The sequence below is a fragment of the Sebastes fasciatus genome, chromosome 3 (assembly GCF_043250625.1).
Source record: "Sebastes fasciatus isolate fSebFas1 chromosome 3, fSebFas1.pri, whole genome shotgun sequence".
NCBI classification, from domain to species: domain Eukaryota; kingdom Metazoa; phylum Chordata; class Actinopteri; order Perciformes; family Sebastidae; genus Sebastes; species Sebastes fasciatus.
The window spans coordinates 26,266,633-26,291,690 of record NC_133797.1 but is presented as its reverse complement, the minus strand read 5'-3'; the positions used below and the strand labels follow the sequence as shown (position 1 = coordinate 26,291,690).

Here is a 25,058-nt window from a genome sequence, read left to right as displayed (position 1 = left end):
TTGCCAGAACTTCCTTGAGGCCAAACGAAAGTCCATAGCCTCCTCGAACCCCTTCCCACACCCAGGTTTTTGCTTTGGCGACCACCAAAGCTGCAGCCCCTCTGCCATGACTAACACAGGAGTCCAATAACTCAGGTTCAGAGCAGGCGGACTATTCCCCTCCAGTTTTCTCTATCTTTATGAGCGTTTGATGTGGAAAACTTGTACATGAGGTCAATCTTCAGTTAGATGGATACAAGTCAAGTCAATGATTCTCAGTTGTCCCTACTTTAATATATAAGTTTATTACAACACAAGTCCGATCAGAGAAGCTCTTGGCACAGCACGACTACAGCGATATACCAAAAACGTAAAGTGACATTACATTCACTCAGCCTACATACTATCCCAAACAATCCCAGTCTTTGCCATGGGAGTCAGGAACATCTACAAGGTGCTCATCTTATCTTAACCTCCAGCCACCCGGAACAAAGCCTCCCAACATAAAGCATGTAAAGGGTGAAGGACTTTAAAAAAGGTCTCTTAGGTTAAATACCATGAAAGCATAATTTTTCTAAAACAGCGTTGAAGTCCCCCGGCAGAACCATAGAGTCCCTATATGGTATCCTTTCCAGGTACCCCACCCAGAGACTCTAATACTTTTTGTCCACCAAAATTAGCGCAATAACAATAGGTGATGGACTTCTTTCCCATTGCCAGTAGATTAGTATGCCTTTCTGTTGGTGTGTCACGTTTGACACACCAATGAGGTTAGTAAACATTACAAATGTTATGGTGATTACTTCTTTGTTATATCTGTTACTTCAGTCTCTCTTTCAAACTCTCAAACTAGAGTTTGTGGGAACAGTGGAAAGACTAACAAAGACGGTTTTGATGAGTTTTATTTTGTTTCTGTCGAGTTTGAATGAAGTGTGTTTTAAGGCGATCAGTGAGGTAAAATTACTGTTTCTGTAAATGGAGTCTGGGGGCTTTGAGGAGAGCATAAAACGGTTGTTTCTTTTCACATGTAACTCTGTGAATCAAGTATATTTTTCGGCCAAACCAGAGTTGGTGATTGTTTGAACAGTGGAAAGGCTAACCAAGGTGGTTTGGATGAGTTTCATTTTGTTTCTGTCGAGTTGAATGAAGTTGTTTCGATGATCATTGAGATAAAATTACTGTTGTCTGTAATTGTATGTTTTGTACATTAATAAATTATAATAATCGTCCAAATCTCAGTTGATTGTGTTTATTTTACATTCACTTCCACATGCATCACATCGTGGCGGAAAAGGGGCAAAAAATAGCGTGTCCATTGCCGATTGTAGGGGGCTAAATATGGCCCGACACTTAGTCGGTAGTGCATAGCGTGCATAGGCACAAACAACAGTCAGCCTTCCTCTCAGCAACTTGTAAGCCCCTTTCCCACTGGACTAAAAACCCAGTAACATCTGGCTTTTGTCGCTAATGGGAAAGGTTCATTCCCGGGATATAACTCTGCAGTAGTCACGGGTGTTTATCGGCTCCAGCTCGGCAGCGAGGGAAATATGACACCCGGGTGGACACGCTAATTTTTACCCCTTTTCCCGGCGTGACGCTACATGACGCTCGTTGAAGAGAAAGTGAAGTAAAATTAACAGGGATTTGGACAATTATTATAATTTATTAATATACAAAACCTACAATTACTATGCTCTCCTCAAAGCCACCAGACTCCAGTCAGACAACAGTCATTTTACCTCGCTTGATCATTGAAACAACTTCATTCAAACTCGACAGAAACAAAATAAAACTCATCAAAACCGTCTTTGTTATTCTTTCTTTGAAAGAGAGACTGAATAAGTATCAGATATAAAAAAATAAAGTAACCACCGTAACATTTCCACTGTTTACTAACCCTGCTTCGTGCATCCGTGACGTCGTAGGTGACACAGCAGGAAAAAATACCTTGAAAGGCCAGTGCAACTGCACGGCATACTCGCTTTGGGAAAGGAGTCCATTGCCTATTTTAGCGAGTATTCCCGTGTTTAAAAAAAACTGCATATATGCGCTAATTTTGGTGGGAAAATGGTATTCGAGGCGACCCTCTTGTTCTCCGGGAAGAACTCTAACACTGCAGCGCTCAGCCGAGGGCTTACATCTGCCCGGCGCTTCTCACCCTGGGCAACGCAGACATTAGGAGAGAGTCCAGCCCCTCTACAGGAGTTTGGTTCCAGACCCAGTGTAAGGCGAGCCCAACTCTATATCCACCTCCCACACAAACTCTGGTTCCTTCTCGCCAGAGAGGTGACGTTCCACGTCCCTAGAACCAGTCTGTGATGCCAGCCGTCTGTCAGCACACCTTTGCGTTGAGTTAAGACTATTTTGTCAAACTATATTATTAAATTTTTTGGCTGCAATAGAAGCAGCTCTGCAGGGTTTATTAAAAAAAAATGAAATGTTGAAATCCCCCAAAAAGGGAAAATGGAATATGAGCAGATATATTTGATCATCCAGCTGCAGGAGTCACATCTGCTGTTGGAAACAAGTCAGTTTTAAACAGGCTGTGTGTTCATCTGTCTGATCTCACACACACACACACACACACACACACACACACACACACACACACACACACACACACACACACACACACACACACACTGATCTTTTTTCTTTTCTTCTTTTCTCTCTTTTCCCAGAGAAGCAGAATAATAGAGGTGAAAAGTCAGGTTGTGTCTGTTTTCCGAGCCAGCCGAGCAGGTTTTAAATCAGCTCTCAGCAGCCACTTGTCAGGCCTTTAACCCTTTAATCACCCAGAAGTGTGAACTCCAGCAGCTTAGTGTCGGATGACCAGCAGCTCCAAAGCCCTGGTTTCATTTTCAAGTGCCTTCTTTTTGGTCGGATGATACACTGATAATCCTCCTGCTCCTTCTTGTTTTTTAGTCTCCATCTTTGTTACTGAGCGCTCATAGATGAGGTGTTTCTGCACTGATCAACTGTCAATCAAACAGAGTGACTTTCTGTAGGTGGTGCTATTCTGAGTCTGAGACATAGACTGTATAAGAAGCGGACATATTCACCATGACATCATCCATTGGTTTGTGGACTGCTGTTTTGAGTTTGGCATTTTGGCCGTCGCCATCTTGCTCCTTTGCAACCAGAAGTGACACGGAAGGGTGGAGCTAAGTACATATAAATATTAGTAGGCGACTAAAAAGGTTATAATTAACTTCCATGAACTGAAAACACACTGTGAAAAGTTTAAAGTAACGAAGACGAAAACACGGAGAACTCCCACACCAGAACAATCTGTCAATCACAAGGTAGCCACGCCTAAAGCATCCCCTGCTTTATGGTCTATTTGACTCTAAATGGGACCATAATTTAGTAAATGAACATCATGCTGTATTGAAGAAGACTTGAAACTAGCGATTGAGACCATAAACTCATGTTTACAATGTTTACTGAGGTAATACATCAAGTGAGAAGTAGGCTCATTTTCTCATAGACTGCTATACAATCAGACTTCTTTTTGCAACCAGAGGAGTCGCCGTCTGGATTTAAATGATATAAATTTATTTTGCAAAGAAGTTCAGTAGATAAGTGTTATATAATATCTATTTACATGGTTTTGACTTTCAAAGTAGACAATCTCTTTTAGAAGTTGTTCCTTGTCGTAATTAATCATTGGAGTTCTACTCTAAATGTTTCACATTACCATCTTTTACCAGTCTTTTCTGTCTTCCTCTATTGTCTCAACAGTTTATTATCCAAACGAGATAACAAATGATCAAACTACACAAGCTTTTAATTATTGACACACTTCTAATTGTGTTGATCGCTCTGTTGTAGAGTTTGGGAGTGCGAAAAGTGAGATCTGGACTTTTTGTCTTTTGCTGAAGGAATATCCAACTTTGGGGCTTTTTGTTGATGTTATAAGTCATTCTAAAAGCAGAAATAAAAAGACAGTTTGACCCCTTAAGAAAGCTGGTACCTGTCCCCCAAATGGAGGAGAGTCTTGAGATCTATGAGATGACAAGATAGTGATCAACCTCCACCAAACAGCATATTCCCTTCTTCACTATTCATTCATCAACCTGAATGAAGGTCTGTTTTTATTACATTTGATGTCACTGATCTGATCTGTGTCTCATTGGTTGTCTTTCCTGCCTGCAGCTCTCATGGAGCAGAGATCATGATGACGCAGCATCGATCCGGTCGGCAGGGACGCCGGGACCGTCCAGCGGTGGACACACGTCTCACAGCGGCGACAACAGCAGCGAACAAGGTGAGGTTACTGTATGTTTTAAAATTGTATATGAACTCTGTAAATAAACTGTGGTGGAAGAAGTATTCAGATCCTTTACTGCAGTAAATGTATAAATACCACACTGTGAAAATACTCCACTACAAGTAAAAGTCCTGCATTCAAAACCTTACTTAAGTAAAAGTATGTAAGTATTATCAGCCAAATGTATTTAAAGTAAGAAAAGTACAAGTATTCATTGTGCAGTAAAACGTTCCCTGTCAGTGTTTTACTATTATATCTGATGTTTCTGGATTAATATTACTGCAGCTTTAATGTATATGTTGCATTTTACTGCTGTAGATGTTTATGGTTGTGCTAATTTTAACCACTTTATATACTGTTGGGTAGTTTAATCTACAGCAATGCATCATGGTCTATACGATCATCAACTGTCAGAAAAACAGCCCTGTTTTCAGCTTTATGACGAGGCATTTTCCGACTGATCAAAAAGGCTTTTTAAATAGTTTATAGGAGAATTTTCTCATTACATAAAGGAACACTTCATCCTTCAGTTTATCACAAACATTCAACATCATCACGTCTGAAGATACAGTATGTGGTTTTCACTGGACAGGAATGGGATGAAAAACTGTCAGACGAATGTATAGTTGAGTAAAAAGTACAATATTTCCCTCTGAGATGTAGTGGTGTAGAGGTATAAAGTTGCTATGAAGTACCTCTAATTTGTACTTATTAAGTACGGTATGTGAGTAAATGTCCGTGTATGTGAGGGTTTATGAAGGGTGGCAGAGGTTTTCCGTCATGTTGGACTTGACGTGAGTTTGAAAATAAAGGGAGACGGTAGAGAAAAAGAGGGAGTGAGAGAGTGATGAAGGCTGACAGACGATGTGAGCTACGAGCGGAGCTGGAAGAAAGAGCGCTTTATGTCCCAGAACACACACACACACACACACACACACACACACACACACACACACACACACACACACACACACACACACACACACACACACACACACACACACACACGTACACACGTACAGGGGGAAATAGAAATAACACAGCATGCAGTGAACACACTCACACTGAAACATGCATTAACAGAATTCATATACGTTCATATTTTAAACAGGTCTGTTTGTTTAAGCGCACATTTTGTGTATTTATCCTATGCACTCACTCTAAAACACAAATATATGCAGAAATGCATAAAGACTTTCTCAAAGTATGTTTCCATCCACGTTTACTTCAAATTGGTTTTAAAAAAATCTAAATGGAAACTCAGAAATGAGAGAAAAATGCCAAAATATTCCCCAAATGTCTTTATGCTCAGCTGAGGAAGGTGCTACAGGTGCTCTTTGAGAATAGCACTATTGTTCTGACCTCAAAATATTTACATACTGTATATAAACTGGAAAAAGAAAGTTCGGAAACTTGTGTTTGGTGGATTATTTCTCTGTTGTTACAATGCTAATTGGCATTGTATTTTACATCGTTGGAAAGCCTGTTTATTTACCTTCACAGTGATGTCCAAGAGCATTTTGGCACATTTTTCTTGGGTGCTCCCCACATAATCAGCTGTGCTGGTCATCCCACAAATGCATGATCCTTACAAGTTGGACATCATTGTGAAGGTAAATAAACAGGCTTTCCAACGATGTAAAATACAATGACCATTAGCATTATATCAACAGAGAAATAATCCACCAAACACAAGTTTCCGAACTTTCTTTTTCCAGTATATATAGTGTCCAGTAAGTCCTGAATCTTGAGCACACAAGATAATATCTGGTTAATTATCTTGATAACTGTTTGTACAAGATTCATATCTTGAGTAAAAAAAAAACTAAAAAAATCTTTTGGGACTTTGAGGAAAGAATAAGTTCATTTAAATTCATTTGTCAGGTTTTTGAAAATTTGCTTAAAATTTGCACAGCGGGTGGAAACATGTAAAAAACAAATCTATCTGAAATCCCAGGTAGTCGTTCCTATTTGCAGTAAAAAAATAATGTCAGTGTTGTTTAACTTTGTTATTATTCTTTATTATTGAAAGTATGAGGAAAATGATATTTGGAGGAATATCAGAAATGCTCCTTTACGATGTCGATGTTTTATTGACAGTTGATTCAATATAACAAACTTGTTGTGGAAACTGTCGCTTACATGCTAAGATTTTGTTAGCACTGTTGTTCAAGAATAAGGAACATTTAAGCATCTAAACTTACTGATCTTCACATTTGCAGATAACTGATTGTGCTGTTTAATGTTCAGCAGCTAATCAGCCATCTTTTAGTTAGTTTTCCCCCGGTGAATGTTTGTTTGGTGGCTCGTTAAGCAAGCTCGGGTGCAGGACAAGATGTGTGTTCATAATAGCATGAAGCCAATGTGGGTTGTTGTTGTTGTGTTGTATAGCAGGCTGCCTGTTGGTCATGTGCTTAATGATGGCATGGTGACATTACTGCTTTATGCAAATATGGTTTAAAATGGAGCAATTTGATTGGCTGTATGGAAACAAGTCCTGAACAAACGATATTCAGACTGATTAATGTAAAAAATAAGGGCCGCCATCATGAAACCAAGAAAATATTAAATATATATTTCTCCCTTTTGGTTTTGGATTTTTTTTTTCTCAAAGTTGAACAAATAGAAAGTGATTTATAGAGCCGATATGTGTGCTGTAACAGCAAAAAGCAATTTGCATATACAGTTGGACTTCAAATTAGGGCTGAAATGACTAGTTGAATACCAGATTAGTCCATTAAATGTGAATATTTGCAGATTTCCTTTTTTTAAATCATAGTAAACTGAATATTTTGGGGGTTTTGAAGTGTTGGTTGGACAAAGAAAGAAATTTGAAGATACCACTTTAGACATTTTTATTGTCATTTCACTATTTTTTTAAAGGTTTTACAGGCCAAACACTAATTTTCTTCGCAGCAGATTAATTAATGAAAACATCGCCACATACAAGCATGGATATAATGACATAATAACAAAAACGTATGTGCGTCCACATATCATAAAACACACACAGGGGTCCAGCAGCTCTGATGTCATGCTGCTGGTCTCAGTGCAGCCGGTTCTGTTAGCATGCATCGGTTAGCGGGCCAACTGAAACAAGCCCTGTGGTTTCTCTATCTGCTGCCCACATTTACAGGTTTACACCACTGGGGTGGTGCGGGGGGGGCGCTGTCGAGTTCAACCTACGAGTCTGACTTTTAAAAAAAAGGCTGCGTATGATTTACTAAGTGATTTGTTAATCATGCATCGGTCTTTGAGCAAAACAAACATGTTCTTGGGGTTTTCTGCTTGTTCTACTGTATGATTAATGAGTATCTGCTGCTGTACTGGACAATAACATCTGAACATCAATTCAAATCAAAGGCTGCAGTTATTTTGTGACCTTTCAACAACTCTGTTGGGACTTTGACAGCATGCCTATGGCGCTCATGGGAGCTGTAGTTGTTAATAAATGCTGATATTATCATTGATTTTAGCCACGATGGCGGTTTGGCTACAAGAATGGCAAAGTCAGTCGGTTGGTTGGTCGACTACTTTGGTCCAGACTGAAATATCTCAACAAGTTCTTGACAGATTGAGATGAAATTTTGTACAGACATTCATGATCCCCAGAGGGTGTATCCTACTGACTTCCAGTGACATTTTATCTAATGCTACCATGAGGTTGACATTACATGTTTTTAATGAAATGTCTTGATAACTGTTGGAAGGATTGCCATAACATTTTGTCCAGATATTCATGGTACCCAGAGGATAAATCATACTGACTTTGATGATCCACTGACTGTTGTTGTTGTTGGGGGCACAAGAAAAAAGTCAGAAAAATGTCTCATAGGGCAGAAAAAAGTCCATTTGTCCGACAGTTCGTTACCCCGAAAACAAACGCTCAATGTTTCAAGGCCCCGAAAATACACACTCTCTGTACAACAGACAGAAGCACATAATGCAGAATGACGGCGATCAAGGTATTTCTTTGGTCAAACTTATATTTACCATTTTTATTTAATTTTATTTATTTGTTTATTTATATAATTTCCGTAGAAATCCTCTGAAATTGAGGTCCGTCCGAATATTTTTTCCCCCGAACGAATGTTATGCAGGGGTGTGCAAACATTTATAAGAACCCACAAATCAGTTTTTACAAATTTCCATATGATTTTTGGACAAAAATCTGTGCTTGGTGTGAAACGACTTTTAAGTGGGTTAGATAGTTTAAACTGGGTTTTTTTATTAAAACCTAATTGTCTGATTCTGATGTTGCTTGTTGGATACGAAGCTGTAGTCAATTGTTTTGGGGATAACGAAAACTACAAGAGTAAGATCCAGTCAATCTCCAACTCTGGGTGTTTTGGAGTACACTTTGAAAACCAAACTATGAAACTAAAGAGAAACTGTGTCACACCTTCATTTGGAAACAAATCTGCTTCATCAAACTGTTCGCTCTGACTGGACGTACAGTATCAGCAGCCAGACCTCAAGCTGTTTCAGCTCGCTCGTTGTTGGCTGGTAGATATTTAAACATCACTTACCCATAGCCAGCTCCCCAGTTGACCTCAGTGATGAAGCCAAATGTGGTTAATAAGAGATTTCTTTGACGTTACTGAAAAACCTCAGTTCAGCAGGACTTCAAATGACATCTGCTAACTGTAACTCAGAAGCCACAGCCAAACTTCCCAGCGTATTTGGCCAGGGCTCGGTGTTAATTTGCCATCCTCGAGGACATAAACAGAGAAACATGTCCTCAGCATAGAAGACCATAATGCTGTCACTTTGAGTGGGCTTTCTCCATCATTGAATGTGTACTGAAGAGAGAAATACTCTTGTTTGCTTTCTTTCCAACATCAATATCATGTTTGTGTGTTAAGTACATAGCTGGAGTTATGACGTGGTTAGCCTAGCTTAGCATAAAAGCAGGGTGGAAACCGCTAACCTGGCTCTCTCCAAAGTTCAAAAATACACATAACAACATCTCTAAATCTCACTAATTCACACGCTATAACTTTGCGTCTTTAATCCAAACACAAACAGAAATGTTAAAAAACAGTTTGTGGTTTTAGGGGGGAGTTACTTGCTGGAAATATTGCTTAACAAATAACAGTGTATCCATCCTCCCAACGCTTGTGTGTATCCTTTCCAGTTATGCTGGATAAGAACAGAGCGCGCATGTTTTGGTTCTGATTTCTGGATAGACACATCTGGCAACCTCACTGTGATGACAAAACTTCAGGAAGCTGTTGTTGACTGTTGTTCAACAAGAAATAGTTCCAACACGCAACTCCACTTAATATGGAAAAATGTAATTTCAAATTTTTCAGTTTGTTTACAGAAGTATGAATGAATGAATCGTAGAGCTGCTGGTATGAATGTTTTTGTACTTTGGACTGAGCCAGGCTAGCTTTTTATGCTAAGCTACTCTAACCTTCTGGTTCCAGCTTGGTACTTTGTGCAATGCAAAGACATGAACAGTGATATTGATATTTCTGTATCACTTTCAGAAAGGTAATAAACTTATCCAAAATGTGAAACTACTTGGCAAAAGAGTCTACTATGACACATCCAATCCGATATCTTAAAATTCTATTCGGGATGTCATGAGAACCGATACTTTGGTACCCAGTCAATGCCAAAAAATAGGTTGCGTAGAGTTCTGCAGGAATGAGTCCTAATGGAAATGAGTTAGCATTTTAGCACTTACGGTTCCCTCTTTTGGAAGTCAATGGGTTTTTTGAATGGGTTTTTAGTTAAATGTTTGAAATAAGGTCTGTGGTTAACAAAAGCTTAAGAGATTTTAACGTTTTGTTCTATGACATAAAATACATCAATAAATATCCCACTTGTGAATTTTGAAGCCTTTACGTGTCTTTAAAAAGTCAGTCACTAACAAGTGGCTAAATGAGACTACTAAACGGCATCACGCCGACTCGTCCCCCTTTACAGCCTCGTTGTATATACTTGCGCTGATGTGACCGTGGTGTAGTTCGTTTATAGCCTAACGTTAGCTTTTTATTTCTGGCGAATGCATTTACGCTTCAAAAATCATAAAAGTGGTGTTCATTTGTGGAGATTATCTTGCTGAACAAAATGTCTAAGTATCGTTAACGTTTGTTTGCCACAGAGTTTATTTTCTGCAATAATACAAAATGCGATGGAAAAATCCCTGTAGGTTTTTTATGGTATCACATTGGGTATCGAGAATTGGGAAATTTTGCTGGTGGTCTCGAATTTCTGGTATTGTGACATCTCTGAATTGTATTGCTGTGCACAATGGCAGGTGATAAATTCAGCATTTTTAGATTTTTAGATCAATTCAATAGTGTTTTATTCATAATTACAAGGATGAAGTTTTTTCAGAATAGGCCAGAGCTTAGAGACGTTTGTAGCCGTTTAGGTTCATGGTTGGGTGTTGTGCTCTATATGGGCTAAAGGTACACGGTTCAGTTTTTCCTGGTTTGAGTTCCAGTGAAGGGAAATCTTAATGTTGCATTCAATGATATTTTAAACAATGGTGCATGAAGCCAGCTCCATAAAGAAATGTTTTTTGGTGTGGAAGAACTTGACCTCAACCCCATCCAGCACATTTGGGATGAACTTGAACACCGACTGTGAGCCAGACCTGATCACCCAACATCAATGTTGGACCTCACTAAAGCTCCTTTTTCACCCATGTTCAAACATCTGGTGGAGAGACTGAAACCAGATGAGTGCAGACGGTCATATAAAGCTGCAATGTTCCAGTGTCCACATACTTTTGGCCGTGTCGTGTATTTAGAGACCTTCCAGCCTCCTATATGTCTTTAAAACCTCTCAGCGGGATACGTTCAGTTTCATCTCAGTCCTTCGTCCGTCTCAGTGTTTTTACTCCAGGTCTGACCTCAGCAGTGAGGTCACCTTTATTCGAGCGTTGGATTGGCTTTTATTCATCTGACCCCTCCCACCGTCGCCGGCAGAGGAGAAATGGTGCGTAGTGGAAAATAAAGACTCTCTCCTTCTCTCTCCAGTGAGCGTTCTTCCAATAGACCATGGATAATAAAATTTTGTACAAACAGTTCTTAAAAAGCTCAGCGATGGAGGAGACAGGCAGCACGACTGGACTGCTTCATGTGTTTGTTTGCTTTTACTTTATCTCACATGTGCAGAGCAGAGAGATATTCATCATGTTCTGCAAACAGAACGACTGCTGGAAGGACACTTGATGTCTCTTTTTTACTGGCATGTTTAAAGTGCATTCAACATAGTTTTGGTGGAATTAAATGTAATCTCCTGAATTGTCTTGTGGTGGAATATTTGGTCCGTTTCTTTGAAGCTACAGCTGCATTGTCTGTGTCACACTGTGGCGGTCACACAGCCAATCAGCAATCCCTAATTGTTCATTTCCATTGACTGAGATAAAGATGAAGGCATTGCTTAAAGAATTTTAATGCTTCTATAATATGCTCTATGGTTTCAAACTGTATAAAATATGGACGTAGTCCCTGTGACGCCACCCATTGATTTCTGAAGAGCTGTTGTGAAGCTCAAAGTGAGTGGATCCGGCCACCGTCATCTTGGAAGTGACGGCACAGCCTCCAGACTAATTCAAAAATGGGCGATAGCTGTAGCAGGCCTGGGGTGACGCAGCAGAGCGACCTGGTATGGCACCCACCTGTCACTCAAAGAGGCCACGCCCTCAATTATGTCAAACTTTAACACTTAATATAATTTAAATAGGTGAGTTATATAAAAATTCACCCCCCCCCCCCGTACAGTTGTCATGAACGGATATATTAGCTGTAGAGACCAAAACCGTTTTTGTACCCGGCTGTAAACATGTTTATTTCTGCTGTAAAGTCAGGCATTTGGGTCTGTGGAGATTGACTCCAGGCTCCACCCCGGCGACCGTGGCTCAGAGGGCAGAGCAGGTCGTCCACCAATCGTAAGATCGGTGGTTAGATCCCCAGCTGCTCCGGTCACATGTCGATGTGTCCTTGAGCAAGACACTTAACCCCAAATTGCTCCCAAAGGCATAGCCATCGGTGTGTGAATGAGCATTTAGATTAGATCCTGATGGGCAAAGTTGGAACCTTGCATGGCAGCCTCTGCCATCAGTGTATGAATGTTTGTGTGAATGGGTGAATGCTGACATGTAGTGTAAAGCACTTTGAGTGGTCGGAAGACTAGAAAAGCGCTAAATAAAAGCAAGTCCATTTACCATTTGAAGAACTGCAGTTTTTGGCACTTCTGCGTTGGCTTCATTTCTCAGCACCGGAGGTAGACGCTTGTTTCAAATACTGCCTTTGCCTCCAAAAGCCATTTTAGTTATAGTTTTATTTCCATCCACCTGATCCCTGATAACCGGTATCTGTGGTATGGTGGAAAAACAAGTTCCGTCATATTTTCAGAATTTTTGCATCGACTTGGTACCGAAATCAGTTCTTGTGACATCCCTAATAGAATTAGAAGATATTGGATTGTATGTTTTGTGGTAGTCTCTTCTGCCAAGTTGTTTCACATTTTGGATAATTTTATTTCCTTTCTGAAAGTAATACAGGAATATCAATATCATTGTCATGTCATTCCGTCTTTTTTTTAAAGATTATTTTTAGGGCTTTTTTGCCTATATTTGATAGTGGATAGACTGGAAAGGGGGAGAGATTTGAACCTTGGCCGCTGTGGTAAGACTCAGCCTTGGTATATGGGCGCCCGCTCTACCAGGTGAGCTACCAGGGCACCCGCACCTGTGTTTTTTAACGCATTTTCAATTTTTGCATTACAAAAATCTAAGCAGAAATGCCAGAAATTTGAAAAAAATACAATATAAATATTGCCAAAAATGTAGTTACTATTGGCTGAGGTGGAAAAGTTGAAGATGCAACAAAGGCTGACAACAACAGGTTGATGTGTTTGTGTCCTGCTACCGCTCAGCGTTACAGGTTTCCAGGTGTGGAAGTTATGGTGCTTGATTGAATGAGTACTATCATCATGTTCTACATTAAAATAGGTGATGGAAACGACCACCAATTCACGTTTAATTTTGCAGAAAATTCCTAAATTTGCAAAAATTCCGTGCAACATTTGAATGGAAACGTAACTTATGTGGTGGTGTGGGAATATTTGAGAGCATTGTTGGCTGGTTGTGTGCATCTTACTGCTTCTCATCACTTCTCTGTGTCTCTGAACGTGCAGCAGATTTTATTGATAGCTTGATATCTCCGGCTGTGATCACAAAATGAAGCTTTGACTGAATTGTCCTCCGCTTCTCTGTTTTCTTCCTTCTTTTCATCGCCCACAAACTTCCTCCTCCTCTCCTTTAGTTCACAGGTTGTTGTGAAGCCGAGTTGTCACAAACCATTAGCAGGTTGGGTCGGACCTCTCTTTCCTTGGCTCTCTAAGGAGAGAGAGGAGAGAGGGAGGAGGGGTGGAGTGTAAATCAGCCTCGGGGAGCTTGCGGTTCAGCCTAATGAGGCTGAGAGGTTGTTTATGGAGTTACGCATCATTTTTATGATTATTTCCACCTTTTCAGGCTCTGCTGCGCGGCAGAATCCTGCCTCTGTTCAGGCGGAGGGAGGCCCTGCTCCACCGCTGACTCTGGGCAGGGCGGCAGGGCCTTGAGCTCCTGCTGCAGGCTGCAGAGGACTGTCGCCCTAACCTTGGCCCGGCGCTGTTAAAAACACTGAGGAGAAAATGAGCCTCATTAAACAGGCAGAGAAAGAGCAGTAAAAACACCGGGCCCGGCATCTTTTAGTGGTTTTCAGTTGAAATGCGGCATTATGCGCCACGATCCAAAACCTGCGGGGGGATGGTGGGGCACAGAGAGGGTTACGGAGCAGGGCAGGCCGGCGTTACTGCAGGGTCACCAGTTTGAATCCAGTCATCAACTGGGGAAATCTGTGCAGGGAAAGTACACGAGTTAAGGCATGTGTTTGTTAGGCGCCTTTAATGGGCAGAAAAGTGCTGAGAGGCCTCATGTGCACTGAGTGAAATGGGCTAATGTTAGCTAGCTGGCCGCGTAGCAGCGCTCTGCAACCACAGGGAAATATAGTAAATACAGTATTTACACTGAAACCTACCGGGAATGTTCAGTGATCGGCCAATGTCCTCTTTGTTGTGAAAACCCCAGTGAAAACAGTGAGTTTTCACTCTGTTTTTGTTAGTTTAAACAAATTAAAACAAATTAAAACCTTTTTATACTTATAGAGTAATGTCTTTTCTTTTGCTTTTTTCCAGAGCAAGTCAAGTGATGATTTTTTAATATGTTTAGGGTGTGTGTTCAAGAAAAAACAAGATGTTAAATTGCTCTTTAAAGGGGTCATATCATGAAAATCTCACTTTTTCAGTGATTGTGCACATACATTTGGGTATGGAGTTCCTACCAACCTACAAACTGTGAAATAAGACAACACAGTCAGTTTTTTGTGGACTGCCTATAGATCAGAAAACATGTGATTCAAAAAGCCATTCAGATTTGGCTCCCCTTCCTATGTCACATGCAGGCTCATTAGAATATATCGCCCATGGCTACCACCTTTGCTAAGGTGCAGCATATTAAACGTAGTTTTTTTGTCGAGACTGTAAAATAACGTTTCTTTCTTCTTCTCTCTGTGTTGATCAGGTGACTGCCTGGATAACGGCATGGCTTCTCCCAGCACAGGGGACGACGACGACCCCGACAGAGACAAACTGCACAACAAAAAGAGAGGCATCTTCCCCAAAGTGGCCACCAACATCCTGAGAGCCTGGCTTTTTCAGCACTTGACGGTAAGTGCATCAACCTCATTTACATTCGCTGTTTTTGACATTTAGCTACTCAAAATGTTGAGAAAGTAGAAATTTAGTTATGTGAGTGTCAGTAAGTGGAAGACTCTCAGTGATTCGGCTGTTTGTATACCAGCCATTATGCACATAAATACAGAGTCCGTCCCCCTTGGTTCTTACTGTACCAGTCTTTGCTTCGGTCCAGGCGGTGGATTGTGCGGCCTGCTAGCTGCACAGTAGTGATGGCGAGATGAGGCTTCATGAAGCACTGAAGCTCTCTAGCAAATTGGTACGCAAAAGGGTTCATGTCACGAGGCTTCATCTGGGCTTCATATGCACACAAAACCACCCATCGGTCAAATAGTGTAAAACAGGTACATATATTCCAGATATGTGGCAGTGGTTTAACCGGGCACAGGGCAGTGAATGTGCTTGTGTAACTAAAGGAAAATGATAGATGGGAGACAATATTTGTTTTTATTCAGGAATAACAGGTTCTCAACTGTATTTCGGCTTCGGGCATCTTCAATGACGTCATTTGTCTAAAACGATACAAGCCTTGATATGCGCTTCACAGAAAACTCCCTGGATTACTCGACACACGCTCCGAAGCCTCGGCACATCACGTAACCTCACTACTGCACAGCAGTGTCGGGTATCAGCGGGTGAAGCCAGGTCTCTGTTATTAACATCATACAGCAGTCCCTGACAGACTTGTTAGCTGCCTTCTGTAGCTCCAATTTGTCCACTTTGTGAACAATGGATCTGGCGTTAGAGAGAAAGATGCTTGGTAGCGGTGGTTTGTGTGGATGCTTCTTTAGCCTAGCCAGCAGTCCCACCCGGCATCCCTGTTTCTGCTTCCTCTCTCTACGCCGCCTACGTCGCTTCTCTGAGCCGATAATAATCCACGTAGACCCCGGTGATCCGGATATGTCCGCCAGTATGTCCGCCGGCGGTACTGTGCTGTAATCCGACGTTGATTAAGTCTTGACGATTATACACATACTTTCCCTGAAAAACTAGCGCCAAACTATGAAGCGAAAAGCCGCTGCACTGACGTGCGCCGCCATCATGAAAAAAACAGCAACGGCAGCTGGTAGAATGTACACTGCAGCACGGTTCTACGATCTCGCTGTAAAGGCAGATCGTAGAGACATTTTAATCGTTCACGATCTGATATCGTCATATCGCACACCCCTACTCACAACTCTCCTAGAAGTGTTTTTATTGGGGACATGAATGTCGAGGATTGTGACGTGAATGTTTGTGTAATTTAACCAATCGAATGCGTGATGGGATAATCTCCCCAAATAACGGAATATTCCTTTAAAGTCAGTTATTACAAAAAGTCAAATATTTTTTTTACGGTTTGGTACATTTGAGCTCAAATTAAATGAAAAATGATTGTGCGTAGAAGACATGATGGCCGTGTGATATTTACTTTATTGTGTGTAAATCGTAAAAGAGCAGTTGACTGTAGTTTAAAGGTTCCCAGGTGTCGTCTGGCTCTGCAGACCTCTACAGTCTCGCTAATAAACACTTAATCAGCACTTGTGGCTGTTTTTTTTCGGAGGATTGAACTCGTGCCCTTCCACTTCTGTGCTGACATTTCTGTCCACTTTGAAGTTGTGTTGACCTCCTCACCCCCTACCGTCCCGCCCTGCTCCCCACCTGTTCACAACCTGGGGACGTTCTCAGTCTGGGTTGATGACCTTTGACCTATGCTGTGGTCCAGGTATTTCACCTGTGGGCTCTTCAAAGGCATCCTGACAGGAGGAAAGCAGAGCTTTGACTTTATACGAGAGGAATGGGATTTGAAATCAGTTCTGGTCGAATTTAACTTCAGGGTTTAGTACCAAGAACCAGTTTAGTATTATTTAGCAGCTTGTTCCTAATATTAATAATACTGAATATTCTTTAAGAAACTTTTTTAATTCCACCTTTGGATTCCTGAAAATGACCTTCAGCATTTCCGTCTACATCGCTGGTTACGCATGCTTTAACTCATGTACACAGGGTTTAAAATGATGCATGCTAGCCATGGGCGGATTTTGAGACAATGGGCCACTGGGCACAGATAAGAGGCCCCACCACCTCTCCTACATAGGAACAAGACACAGACTTTTCTTGTAGTTACTTTGTGTCTCTTTTTATGTACTTTCTGTGTCTTTGTGGTCATTTTGAGTCTTTGCAGTTGCTTTGTTTTTCTTTGTAGTAATTTTGTAACACTTTGTGGTCATTTTAAGTCTTTTTGTAGTTGTTTTGGTCTTTTTTGTAGTTGTTTTGCATCTCTTTGTAGTTGTTTTGCATCTCTTTGTAGTTGTTTTGTGTCTCTTAGTGGTTGTTTTGTGTCTCTTTGTAGTTGTTTTGGGTGTCTTTGTGGTTGTTTTGTGTCTCTTTGTGGTTGTTTTGTGTCTCTTTGTAGTTGTTTTGGGTGTCTTTGTGGTTGTTTTGTGTCTCTTTGTGGTTGTTTTGTGTCTCTTTGTAGTTGTTTTGGGTATCTTTGTGGTTGTTTTGAGTCTCTTTGTAGTTGTTTTGGGTGTCTTTGTGGTTGTTTTGTGTCTCTTTGTGGTTGTTTTGTCTCTTTGTAGTTGTTTTGTGTCTCTTTGTAGTTGTTTTGGGTATCTTTGTGGTTGTTTTGGGTCTCTTTGTAGTTGTTTTGGGTCTCTTTGTAGTTGTTTTGTGTCTCTTTGTGGTTGTTTTGTGTCTCTTTGTAGTTGTTTTGGGTGTCTTTGTGGTTGTTTTGTGTCTCTTTGTGGTTGTTTTGTGTCTCTTTGTAGTTGTTTTGTGTCTCTTTGTAGTTGTTTTGGGTGTCTTTGTGGTTGTTTTGTGTCTCTTTGTAGTTGTTTTGCATCTCTTTGTAGTTGTTTTGTGTCTCTTAGTGGTTGTTTTGTGTCTCTTTGTAGTTGTTTTGGGTGTCTTTGTGGTTGTTTTGTGTCTCTTTGTGGTTGTTTTGTGTCTCTTTGTAGTTGTTTTGGGTGTCTTTGTGGTTGTTTTGTGTCTCTTTGTGGTTGTTTTGTGTCTCTTTGTAGTTGTTTTGGGTATCTTTGTGGTTGTTTTGAGTCTCTTTGTAGTTGTTTTGGGTGTCTTTGTGGTTGTTTTGTGTCTCTTTGTGGTTGTTTTGTCTCTTTGTAGTTGTTTTGTGTCTCTTTGTAGTTGTTTTGGGTATCTTTGTGGTTGTTTTGGGTCTCTTTGTAGTTGTTTTGGGTCTCTTTGTAGTTGTTTTGTGTCTCTTTGTGGTTGTTTTGTGTCTCTTTGTAGTTGTTTTGGGTGTCTTTGTGGTTGTTTTGTGTCTCTTTGTGGTTGTTTTGTGTCTCTTTGTAGTTGTTTTGTGTCTCTTTGTAGTTGTTTTGGGTATCTTTGTGGTTGTTTTGTGTCTCTTTGTAGTTGTTTTGGGTCTCTTTGTAGTTGTTTTGGGTATCTTTGTGGTTGTTTTGTGTCTCTTTGTAGTTGTTTTGGGTCTCTTTTGTAGTTGTTTTGGGTATCTTTGTGGTTGTTTTGTGTCTCTTTGTCGTAATTTAACAAACAAACGAACTCATTAGGTGTAACTGTGAAAGGTTTGTCTGCTCTGCTTTAGACGGGTTGTGTTCCAAAGTATTTGAACAAGATATATTCCCACCAAGCTTTATATTAATATATTTCTGTTTATCAGCATAAAACATAAATCAATTTCCAATCATTCTAATAGTGAGAACGTAAGAACCTCTAAAGGGAAATATTATTTTTTACGAGCGTGAAGCTGAAATGAATCGTCCAGTAAAAATGGGAGGACCGGCTCGGTGCTGAAAATCCCAGTCGTGACTGACTCATAGTTTTGGCTGAGGCCAGCAGAACAACCAAACACCCCCTCCTCCCATCTCCCCCTGCCTGCCTCCAAACATGGAGAGGCTAAATCGGTCTCTGCTCGGCGGGGGTCGGGGCCGCTGCCAGGACTCTGAGCTGAACCTGGAGGACAGCGAGTCCTGCAGCAGATGGGAGGTGAGAGGAGCGGTGGGAGGGAGAGGGAACACTGGTACCTGAGAGAGGGAGGGAGGGAAGGCGCTAGCTGTTGGAGGTTAAGGTTATGTGAAGGGCAACAGTACGTTTAACACACAAAGCAGAGAAAATAATGAAACAACATGGAGACAGGTTTGAAATAGGGGTGTTGCGACATACCGGTATTGACAATAACTGTGATATTTAAAAATAAAATATTGATATCATGTTAATAATACACATATGATAATATAATTTAAATAATCCAGCGCCTCTTAAATCACACTTTTGTACAGCAATGGTTATAGACTTTTTCTCTCTCTACCTCCCTACTCTCCTATTTTGAATGTAATTCATTTGCTAAAAAAGAGACAAAACACACAATGATCTAAGTTAAGGATAAATTTGACTGACATTATTATTATTATTTTTTTCTTTTCAAATTTTCTATAGATATTCTTTTGGCCACGATAATCATGTAATGAAACAACAGTCCCAGATAATAAAGAGGCTCTTCACCGCATGGAGATTATTTTCAGTTACATGACTGAGGAAATATATCTGCGCTCCTGAAGGTGTTGGAGGGCAGTGCATCTTTGTTGAAAGTGAAAAATCTCACAACATGGCTTATTGCTAGTATATTTATTTATGGCGTTAAAATGTGATGAATATTATGCTTGTTTAGGTACATGAAGGTCAGCACACTGACAGCTGTTGTTGCCTGTTGGGCTTGAGTTTGCCATGTTATGATTTGAGCATATTTTTTATGCTAAATGCAGTACCTGTGAGGGTTTCTAGACAACATTTGTCATTGTTTTGTGTTGTTAATTGATTTCCAATAATAAATATATAAATACATTTGCATAAAGCAGTATATTTGCCCACTCTCATGTTGATAAGAGTATTAAATACTTGACAAATCTCCCTTTAAGGTACATTTTGAACAGATAAAAAATGTGAGATTAATTTGCGATTAATCGGGATTAACTATGGACAATTCATGTGATTAATCGCAATTAAATATTTGAATCGATTGACAGACAACACACTGCATAATGAGTACTTTTACTTTTGACATTTGAATATATTTTGCTGCTAGGACTTCTGTAGTAGAGTAAAATTAGGAATTAGGGCTGTTCCCTCTTAGTTGATTAGTCGACTAATCGGTCATTTTGGTCTTAGTTGACTGAGATTTCTTTAGTCGATTAGTCATTTTTTTAATGCTTTTTTCATGCTCAATGACTTATTTCCAAGAAACGTATGTGCACATCTCTGGTAAACACAAGATTAAATGGTGCTTTTGTGTGATTATTTGTGGAGAAACTCGGTTTAACGGAGCTGTTGATTTAAATCAACTAATGGATTAGTCGACAATAGTGTTAGCTACTAAGAATTTCTTCGGTCGAGGAATGTATGACTTTTACTATTTTTTTATGTATCACCACTGTGTGTGTGTGTGTGTGCCCACTTGTGCACTAATAGTAGAGCATAATAACGCTTTTGAACTGACGGCCTGTTTTTGTTAAGTTCCGCAGTCAGACTCTTTGTTATTGGCCCGCTTTAATCCTGATGGACCTGGTTACCGTGGTTACGCAGAGTGCTAATGGAAAAGTTGGAGACGCAACATGTGGAAAATGTCAGATGATCATTCTGAAAAATTTCACTCATCATCCTTCTGCATTTTTAAATCTTTGGGCCTCGCAAAAGCAACACTGCTCACCTGGGTGTGTGTGTGTTTGTGTTTGTGTGTGCATGTGTGTGTGTGTGTGGTGTAAACAGCACGTCGGCTTGCGGCTCAGCTTTTATGAGCTGTGGCTCAGAGGAGGCTGCTGGAGTTTGTGTACGACTTCAGGGGAGGAAGCCAGAACACCCTCTGACAGACACACACACACACACACACACACACACACACACACACACACTTCCTACATTTTCACATTTTTATTTCATGTAAAAGTGCAAAAAGCAACTGGAAGGCATCCTCCCTGTTAATGTAATTAGTGTGTAATTTACCTCCCTCTCGCTCACAGATGTTATTTGCCTCCTTAAATGACTTCTTTACAAACCCGAGCACAAACAGGTGGTGGAAGCTTTGTGTACGCTACCATTTGTTTACAGTCACCCAACTCATTAAAGAGCTGCTTTGGCTTACAAATTACACATGTGACTCCATCAAAACAGCTGGAAAGACTTTGCACGTTCAAGTGCTTCTCAGCATGCCGACGACGACAGAGCGGCAGAATTTGCAAAAAAAAAAATACTCCAGCGTCGGTATGAAGAGACGAGAGAAACGACTCCAAAACTTCAAAGCGAGCGCCACAATTACAGAGAAGGACTTCACCCACTCGCCTGTCGACCGGCTGAGGAATGGGCCTCCTGAGCCGAGCGGGACAGATGAGTTAGCAGGAAGCCCCGGCGCTGACCTCGCAGCCCCCCTGCCCTCCAACCATCAGGGGTCAGGGGGCACCGGGACACCTCCATCCATCCATCAGCAGCTGTTTACAGCCGCATAGCTGCAGATGTGATGGCGAGGCCACGGCGAACCACAGGCACCAACACGTGTTCAGCCGCCTGCCGCCACCCAGAGATACAACCCCCAACCATCATCTCACCAGAGTCATGACCGTACAGGAAGTCTCGCTCTTATAACGCTATCAAACATCAAACGCCACCGATGTGAAATCCACCATCATATCGCAGTCTCTGTCCATCATCATATTCATATGTTATCACGTAATCATTGGCGCCACAGATTTAACAAAAGGAGATCATTAAACATGGTGGTGATTGTGTTTACGCACTCCACCTCCAAATTTAGAGACCCAAAAAATTTAAATGTGATTTCTTCGATCTGCTGCAGCTTTGTCTCTGTTTTAGTTTCTACTTTTATTGCTCAACAGATTTGGAAGTAATGAATTAATCAGTAACAACAACAAGGATGAAATCACCTAAATTCGAAAACGTTCGATGACCACCGCAGGATGTTTTCAGAGCTGGCTTCACCGTGTGTCCTGTTATCCTTCGGAGCTTTTGCTATTATTCTTATTTTCAGGTGCATACTTGTATTTTGTGTTTCTACTAGAACATGTTTAAATGCTTTATTAATGAAAAAATGCTTTATTTTTCTCATACTGGCTGTGCTGCTCTTTTCACCCTCTGTCTGAAACGCTCCGTTTGAGCTCCTGCCCCCTGAGAGTAACTCCCTTTGGCCTGGACTTTAGGCTTTGTAACTTTACAAACCTTTTACATGCACAAAAAAACTATATAACGCACTAAAGAAAAGGGAAAAAGCACAAAAGCATAATAGGTCCTCTTTAAAAAAACGGACGCTACACATCTGCAAGTTGCAATTAAGCCCATGAATATTGGAGCAGTATGTAGGGATGTGAAGCAAAGTCAGCAGTGGACTCAGCAATGGCAGAAAGTTTTAAAAAGAAACTGCTGCTTTTTCTGCCGTTCCGATGTCGGCCGGTGATGAGTCAGGCTTGATCTGCCACATAGTGGATCTACTTTTTATGGCACAGTCGCACCAGCAATTAAAAACCATGCAATCAGTGAGTTGGCGTGCAGCGACAAAGTAAATCAGTGCAAATCTTTGAGAAGCAAATTCATTCCTGTTGATTGACAGCTAGTCGTCTTCACAGTTCTGACCTTATAGGGAAACAGAGAAAACCATAGACTGTATAAAATATGGACAAAGTCTCTGTGTCGTCAGCCATGGGGTTTCGGAAGAGTCGTTGTGAAGCTCAAAGTGGGTGGCTCCAGCCGTCGTCATCTTGACAGCCTCCCGATTAATCAAAAAATGGTCAAAGGTGGATTGTCGGTGGAGCTGAGGCGGCCCACAAGCAAACTTGTTTGGGAGTCTAAAGGGTTTTTAAATCTGATATCAATACAGCTTTCTAAGAGTTAAGTTTCCTGTAACAGATATTTTGAACCTTTTTTTTTTATTTTCTCATAATAAAAAATATATATACAAGCTGTAACCGTCGTATGGAAGCAGTGCAGAGCGGCAGCTGTGAGCTAGCCAGTGGGGCACGTCCACATGCGCGAACATGCGCTAAAAGCATGCGCGGCCGGCCCAGCGATGTGAACAAAGCACAGGGAAGCTCTGACAACACACACAGAGGGAGAGAGACTTCATTCTCTGCTCAGGTAGACATTACTCCTCTATATCTTTACATAGCTAATAGTTGTTTGATGCTATAATAATGCTGTGAATATCAAATTTAGCACCTTTTAAATGTGATTGCATGTTTTATCCTGTTAAAGGGGAAAACAATCTGAATCTATTACATTTGTCTGGAAGACCTCACGATCTCTGAAATGCGGAGACAGATTTAGTAGCAAAGGTCAAAGATTCAGTCGAACAAGGTCGGAGGGTGTTTTGATAGAACTAAGAAACAAATCTCTACGTTTCTTAGACAAGAACAAAAGGTCCAGCTATCAGGATTGTAGTTTGTATAATCTAAACATAAAACTCTCTGTTTCTGGTAAAAATAATGGCCTCTGTGATCAGACGTTCATTTCCCTGCAGTGTGAGGAAGGCTGTTCCGTGGCTCCCTCACCCTGCAGTGAAAACATCATCCATTACCTCTGTGACAGGCCCCCCAGGGACCCCAGGGCCTGGCTCTCTGTGGGGGTCGCCTTTATTGACCTCTCACTCCCCCCCCAACACACACACACACACACACACACACAAAATGTCCAGCATGTGGTCACATACATCACGAAGCAGCCTTTCTTCCCTGACAGCGTAAATGAGCGTCCGTCAGATAATGAAGCGAGGAGGCGAGGCCAATCAGACGGCAGATGGAGGGAAAGATTCGAGCTGTCTGAAAGACACCCTGAAAAACATGTTGAGGAAAAAACACACAGGTTAAAGATACCTTCAAAAAAACGTTTTCAGCAATAATCTACAACTTTTTTCTTCTAAATAAATGCTTTACTGATCATTATCATCATAATCAATCAAACTGAATTGTATCATATCAGAGGTGGACGACTCTAGACCAATGCTGACATGTTTGTGAAATGCTAACACACACACACACACACACACACACCAGACACTGTAATGAGTAGTAATTACAGCCTCTTAACAGGTTTACTGGGACACTAAACAACAACACCTCCCCCACATCACAGCATAAAATGGTGTGTGTTTGGAGGTGTGTAACATGCATTTAGAGTCCTGCATCAGTGTGTGTGTTCAGACCTGCCAGTTAGCCTCGCTTGCATCCCTTAATGTAAATATGCAGATGAAAGGAAAGTCAAATAATCTTTTCCAAAGATGGTTTCTGTCATTTTAGGTAGTTCTTATCACGCTGATGTATGTTCAAGTGATAGTTTGGTTTTAATTAGTTATTTCATGCTATAGAAGGGGGTGAGACGTCGTGATTGACAGCTGTGAGTCTCTCGCTGGCAAGCTGCAGCTGTGCTCGGTTCACGATTGGTTCGGGCGGATGACCTCGATACCGCGGCTCCACCGCCCGATCACTACTGCGCAGACTCTGGCTCCAAATGCTTGTTTCACCTCTGACAACAGCCAGTTTGTTGCATCTGTAACCACACCCAACAGTGATGTCACAGTGTCCTGGAGTACACCTGTACATCACTGCAGCAAGATGAGACATTAAACCACTGGAGGTCAGTAAAAATAAGATTGTGGTTTTGGCAAATAAATTTTGGTTACGATTAAGCAGACATGTAAAGGTTTTGTGGTCAGGTTAAAGCTACTACGAGAAACTTTAATTTGGTGTTGATTGTGGCGGTTCCTGTGGACAAAAGCGGTAGTGTTTCCAAGCACCGGAGTCCCTTGAGAAATCCAGCAGTGTGGTGTTGGTGTTGGCTACCAGCGGGGACTGGTAGCGCAGCGAGGCGAAGCTCTGCCTCTGGCTCAAGGAAGAGCCTTTACTGCCGGGCGCGGAGCTCCTACTGCAGGTCGAAGGATCTGGTTCTGTCCGCAGCGGGCTGGTTGCTGCTGGAGGCCCCACTACAGTCTGAGCTGAAGGAATTTCTGGTGATACTGCATGAATTTGTCTGATTTTGCATGGAATCCGACCCGGTGGCACCAATGACAAGCATTAAGAATAATTATGTA

The 25,058-nt window shown here is 41.2% G+C and overlaps 1 protein-coding gene across 1 annotated transcript in view; it reads left to right on the top strand.

Annotated features, from left to right (window-relative positions):
* Window positions 1–25,058, top strand: part of meis1a (Meis homeobox 1 a) — a 57,654-nt gene that overhangs the window by 10,815 nt on the left and 21,781 nt on the right. The window contains exons 7-8 of the mRNA XM_074629894.1: window positions 4,138–4,249; window positions 14,841–14,986. Of these exons, the coding sequence (XP_074485995.1) occupies window positions 4,138–4,249; window positions 14,841–14,986 (258 nt within the window). The remainder of the gene's footprint in view (window positions 1–4,137; window positions 4,250–14,840; window positions 14,987–25,058) is intronic.